We start from the raw sequence: 6,743 nt of genomic DNA on the forward strand, positions 1-6,743 counted from the left end.
AGATTTTTGTTGGCTCTTATACGAGCAAAGTCATGCGATCCAGCAACGACCAGAAACATCCCTTTTCTTGCAAGACTATATTCCATATTAACACTTTGCAAAAATATCGTACATCTTTGACGTCTCCAAAATGAAATATTTTGTGAAGTTTATTCAGTTTTCACGGCAATCGATTTCACGATAAACAAACGGAGCGGACCGCTGAGGAGACAACACGCCTCGCTCGAGCTCCTCTTCACAATTCACATCACATCTTTACCCGATTTAATTCCTGGATATCAACAGTCAAAAATTTAATTTCAACCGTATCAGACTATTAAAAAGATTTTAATAAATGTCAAGTTGTGATTTCCCCCTGATAATCAATGTTTTTAAACCGACTTTCGATCGCTTTTTTTTCTTTTGCTTTTTTACCACCTGAAGCAAAAAATTATGTCTGGCGGCTTTTTTGGAATTGAAGGACTACGGTACGTTTGTCATGCAGATATACTCTTGTAATCTAAATCTCTCATGAAGAATTTTTTCCCTCAAATGATTTCTTCTATAAGTACTAGCGAAAGCAGTTTCGTCTAGCAGTTTATTAACTACACTTGCACTGTCATCTATGAAAACTGAAAACAGTGATGAAAATAATTAATTATCTACTATACATATTTCTAGGAGAGTCATATACGAGCCTTCACTTTATCTTCAGAATAGGGACTTCAACTATTTCAGAATTTGTACCTGAAGTGTGCCAGGCTATTTATGAAAGTCTTAAGGGTAAATATTTACAGGTATGGTAATAATGTTTTTTAGCATAATTATAAGTTTTAAAAACGAAATAACACTTCAATTATAGTTTGCCAATCAGATGGGAGCTGTATGATTCTTACATCCTAGTGAACTCTGCATGTTGTTTTCCCTTGTTTTATTCCCATCTGAATGGATGTGGGTTAATAATTGTTTTAAAGTGCGTCCAAGACATAATGTGGGTTGCAGAGTTGAGGGGGCTGGAATAGTATTCCCTGATGTGGAATGCATGGCATGTGACTGCACCCAACATTCAATGTGGTCATCAGCCTAGTTTCTTTAATAGGGTCTGCGGTTTTTACTTGACACTGATTTAGAAAGTTTCATTGGCCAGAAAATATTTTGCCCCACCCTTCCCTTTGTTATGGGAATTCAAGCTATTGACACAGAAAGTTGTTGCGATAATTTAGTGATGAATTTCATGGCATCAAACCATTTTAAAAGTTATAAATTACAAGTTCATTTTTTAATTATAATTTAGAACAACGATTTTGCTTTACATAGGCAAGCGGTCTTCATGACGCCAATGTCAAAAAAAGTAAATGATTATAAAGTTCGTGAGTTGAAAAGCTTTAACTAAAATTTACATAATAAAGAAAGCGGTACAAGACATTACAAAAAAACTTTTACGTGGACGTGCAATCATACTCTATCCCTGCAATAGTATTCCTGTAATGTCTTATATTGTTTTCTTTATTCCGAAATTTTAGTTTTATCTTGTTGTAACTTGTTAACTGGATGACTTTATAATCATTAACCATTTAATATGTCAGCCCTTTATTAGGGCTACCTATGGTGGTGTATGTAATACTGTCTGCAGAACTTGATGGCATTCATGTCTGTGGTAATACACATAGGCTTGCCGCATTCGCAAACTGCCCTGGCCATGTCATATGATTGGTGTGTTCCGGTACCAAAGGATCCTCTCCAAACTCTGCATCAACAAGCAGCTGCTGTATCTTGAGTTTGACCATTTCTTTGGATCGACCCCCTGCAATTTTCTTCCTGTGCCCCGCAATCACTTGCCCAAAGAGATCGTCGTCGTCATCATGGTTTGGGAATGGGACTGGGGGTTGACTTTTCATAACATTAAGGACGCACGTCAGAATGTCCTCCTCCTCATGAGCTGCTTTCCTCTTCTGCGAGACTTTTGAAGAAGTTGGAGGAGTTTCATTCTCTTTGCTTTCTTGAGGAATAGTGTCATCATCATTCTAAAGAAAACATAATTTCCTCTAAATAGTTAAGAAGGGTGATATAGATCCAATAAATATGATAAATATGTAGAAAAACTATCTAAAATGATTGTTATTCAATGCCATTTCAGGTTCCCTCATCTCCAGAAGAATGAAATGAAGTTGCAAATGGCTTCAAGACAAAGTGGAATTTTCCAAACTGTTTGGGAGCTTTAGATGGCAAGCATATTGCCATTAAAGCTCCTGAACACAGTGGAAGCACATTCTATAACTATAAAGGCTTTTGCAGCATCGTGCTTCTGGCGCTGGTGGATGCCGATTACAAATTCACCTTTGTAGATGTAGGGTCCAATGGCAGAATAAGTGATGGAGGGGTATTGAGGGAATCGTCCCTACAAGCAGCTCTGGATAACAACAGCCTCGGGTTACCGCCTCCCACCTGTCTCCCGGACAGGTCAACTCCAGTGCCCCATGTTATCGTTGGGGATGAGGCATTTCCAGTGAGGGCAAATTTAATGAAGCCATATGCAGCTAAAGGCTTGGATAATCCATCCAGGGTATTTAATTACAGGCTCTTGCGAGCTCGGAGAGTGAGCAAAAATGCCTTTGGCATTGTGGTCCACAGGTTTAGAATCCTTCAAGTAGCAATTCAACTTGAGCCCAAAAAGGCAGAGCTAATTGTTCTTGCAATTGTTGCATTGCACAATTTTCTACGCACAAAGTGTGCCGAGTATAGTCACTCTGTGGCTGATTCTGAGAACGCAGCACATGAGATGGTACCTGGTGAATGGCGGAAGAATCCAAATGCCCAGTTACCCTCTGTTTCCCTGCAAGGATCCAACAGGAGCTCCACACACGCCAGGGAAATTAGGAAAAAGTTCCTTGATTATTTCATTACTAATGGTCAGGTAGATTGGCAATGGGATATAATTTAAGATGTTCAAATGGCCTTAGCCTAAAGCAGGTAGACTACGAGCAGACTCTTGACCTCAGTTTTCCAATCTGATGAAATTCGCTAGCACTGTAATTTGATAAGGCCAACTTCCATGAGTTCAATCTCCTTTTTTTTTTCCAACCACTGTTGTGCTTTCAAGAAAATCTTATCGTTCAAAATTTGATTTTGGGCACTTCAAGCTTACAAATTGTCTAATAAACACCAATATTGTGATTGCCACCAGAAAAAAGCAGACAACATTTTGTTCAATCATGTTCACCTTACACTTGCCTGTCGGGCAACCTGTGATGAGAAGGAGATAGCCCTACCAAACATTCCACTAGCCCTGGGCTAACAGACAGACTTTTTGTTGTTCCCTAATTTAGTGAGTGCTAGTATTGGTTTTGAGTGTTGAGAGAAGTGCATAGTTTCAAACTGTGTTTTTGTCCACTTAACAATAGTGAATTAAAGACTGCTCGTAGTCTCAGTAAAAACAGGTGCCCAATATACCGTATTCATTAATAGGTGACGAGATTTAATTCATAATTAGGTTGCATATATGCTGGACAAAGTACATAATTTTCATGTACAGTAACATTGTTGAATTTTCTAGTTTTTATAATAACTACAGCTGAAACTTGACATGTCAATTAGCCGTGGCCATAACATACTCACCAAGTTTGATAATGACTTGCGTTTCATAATTTGATCTTTGAGAAAAGCATCGAGTGCATCATAATACACCCAGCTGGAAATGTATACGTCTACAGTTCCTGCTCCACTTTTGATGGATGCTTTCTCCTTTTTATGCTCTTTGCTGTAATATGTAGGTAACCTGTTCCACTTCTTTTTAACTTCTTCTGCTATATATGTACAGAACATATTATAAAACATGATAAAACTGTTTTGAAAATATAATTTGGTTTGCAGACTGTTGGTAAACTAGCATGTTTCAGATGTTCAGATAAAAGGAGAAGGCATGAAGTTCTGAAGAACAGTGGAGAGCAACCAAATAAAAATGGGAGACTGGATGAAGGGGAGCCTCTCATTTGCCCCTTAAATTTTCTCACTGTCATCTACATCTTTGCTTGCTTCACTATTATCTGAATCCCTGGAACAGAGACTTAAAATTGCAGGTCAGCCTAACAACAAAACAAACAAGATTATACCATTTAACTAGTCGATCCCGGATCCTAAAACCAAATGTTATGATAGCTAATAATTATCACACGTGGAAGACCGCGGAAACTTGAAATCGCATCAACAAAGGTCTGCATCGCGTTTTGAAGAGAGCTGAATCAAGCGATTTGTCTTCGCGCTACTACCGTGTCAAACTTAGTCAATCGAATGAAATTCGACTCAAGAACTACGTTTGAAACCAACTCATGCTACTGCCGTGTACTTCGGCAAAGCTTGCTGTGCTACACAGGAGTACACGACTTGGTTCCAAACGCCGAGCTACTGCCGTGGCGATTTAAAAACAAATAAATTAACATTTTGGATAAGTATCAATTGCAGCATTCGTCCTCTATTTGAAAGCTATTTGAAAGCGGCTTAAAAAAAACCAGACATTTGTTTACTTTGCAATCATCTTATTTATTTCAAACGTTTCTGACATTGCAAAATAACAACTCTTTAGTTACAATGGTTAAGAAAAATGGCTAAAAAGATCATGAAATCAAAATGTTTACAGTGAATTCTAGTTTTCCCTGTGAGCAAACCTACTTGCTCGACACCTGGCGTTTATTTTAGTCTTAATAAACTTCCATTGCTTTTCTTTTTCTGCCTCTGATTCCACGGGAAACTTATTAAAAACTAAAACCTTTAACATATTTAGCTTGCGACCACTTAAACATTGTTTATTGTGGCTTCCATCAGTGTGTCCGCTACTCAGTTCTTCTATACTAAAGAAGAGAGGAAGGAGCCTCACTGCGCATCGGTGCCTCAAGACTTCCCCTTCAAGCACAGTTCAAACACATTGTATCCTACTTGGAGTAACGCAGGTCTGTAAAACATCCTCTCCGACCTGGTCCACGGCTTTGTTATCTGAGAGGGACACTACAGGAGTAACGGGTGTTAAAGGAATTGGCGCTTATTGTTGCTGGCTGGTGGTCGTTGGTGGTGCTTGGTGCTGCTGATATGGGTGTTGCTGGCGTATTCGTGGAAAATTCATCGCTCAAACTCTCAAAGTCCTCAATGTCAATCGTCTGTAGTTCTGTTGCGGGAGGGATGCTACACGAAGCAGAGAGGTCACCAAATGACGGCACTAAATTATCAGGATCTTTGATCCGCGTTATAGAGAAAAATGATATATAAGCGTTACGAGTGTAAAGACCAATAACGTGAAAAAAAGCAAAAACACTTCTTTCTGGCTTTCCTTCGGCTGCTACCGACTTTTGTCATGTTGACGTCGCTAAAATAACAAAATGACGCCGATCAAGAGACTTTGTCCGGATGCGTGTTTCATTTTCATTGACTAGTAATAATCAAAGATCAGAAAGTGCGTTCGAAGTGATGCAGGAGAAATCAACATCAAATTTGCTTATAGGAGCCAAAAAGCTTTTGGTTTTCTTGCGTAAATGCAAATATCTTGTCAGTGCACATGCATAATAATTATGCTTCGCCTCTACGCAAAGCGATCGCTTGATGGCAAATAGATTGCGTTCACAACTGCGAGGATCATTCTTCGTTTGGTTTTGAATTCGAAAATGCCAATCAATTTTTACCGCCCCGAAGCATCTCTGAATGTTATAGGTTGTATTTTGGAAATCGAGGAGATCTAAACACAAAACAGTCTTTCTGCAAGTATGAAGATGATTCTCTCTGCCTACCACAGTCTCTAACGATTCCAGTCGCTTCTCAATTCTCGACAATCTGTTTGCCATGTTCCCCTCCAACAGTGAGTCTTCAAATTTTTCAAGCATCTACGAGAAAAGGAAAATAGATTATTCTTTCTGTTAATGCATGCTTAATGCCATTTACATCTGCTGCGAGTAAGACTGATTTTACTTTAACAATCAATTGGCTGTGAAACACCCTGTTCAGAGTTTTGTCTTAATGACAAATGTGTAAAATATATCTACAAACGATGTGCCAATATTTTTATAAACCACCTGACAGAATTTATTTCAAACGGGAAAAGCCCATTTCCCTACAAGGTAACCAGTCATTTCGCCTACGAGTTGTTTGGCCAACAGCCAGTTTGCTAATGTCTTAGGTCAGTTAGCCATACCATGACTAGTGAGCCACCAAATTACTAAAACAAAAACCTTTCTCGTTATTTAAACTATCATTAGGACGAGCGAATCGCATTACTCATTAGCAAACTGACTTACGACTTTGGTGAATTTTCTGTTAGCGAAACATTTCGTAGGCGAAACGACTGCAATTCCCCTACAAAGTTATTGAATTTTTCTGTCTTACCTTACAAAGGGTTTCTTGACCGACCAGCTGGTTTCTCAGAAGTACGCACTCTTGTTGTTTTGACTCAAGTTGCTTTTTGATTGCGCTGACCTAGTCGGCTTCTGTGCCACTATCTAATCCTGCTTTCTTTGCCGCAGATAGTTGGCGGTTTGCGGACCATTCGGCTTCCCTCTTGCATTGTTCTTCGAGGAACTCTTGATAGGGATCTCCAATGGTTGTTGCTGATTCTTTTCCCGACACCTAGGGTCAACACAAATTACTTTGTCAATTCTAAAACCGTTTACTTTAGGTTACCGTATACCTTTAGACCTTTAAACTACAGTCGACTCCCGATAACTCGAACCCTCGCTAACTCTGACCTTGTGCTAACTCAAACCAATTTTCCTTTCCTTTCAGGCCAT

At 39.1% G+C, this 6,743-nt stretch overlaps 1 protein-coding gene across 1 annotated transcript; it reads right to left on the bottom strand.

Moving 5' to 3' along the window:
• Window positions 1-1,138: 1,138 nt before the first annotated feature.
• Window positions 1,139-4,087, bottom strand: LOC146481210 (uncharacterized). The gene is made up of 2 exons (XM_085108871.1): window positions 3,595-4,087; window positions 1,139-2,003 (listed from the first exon to the last, which is right to left on the bottom strand). The coding sequence occupies exons 1-2, from the start codon at window positions 3,811-3,813 to the stop codon at window positions 1,626-1,628; spliced, it is 597 nt and encodes a 198-aa protein (XP_084964997.1). The 5' UTR covers window positions 3,814-4,087; the 3' UTR covers window positions 1,139-1,625.
• Between the last annotated feature and the right edge of the window lie 2,656 nt (window positions 4,088-6,743).

This window comes from Pavona decussata, unplaced genomic scaffold (genome assembly GCF_977016875.1).
Source record: "Pavona decussata unplaced genomic scaffold, jaPavDecu1.1 SCAFFOLD_51, whole genome shotgun sequence".
NCBI classification, from domain to species: Eukaryota; Metazoa; Cnidaria; class Anthozoa; order Scleractinia; family Agariciidae; genus Pavona; species Pavona decussata.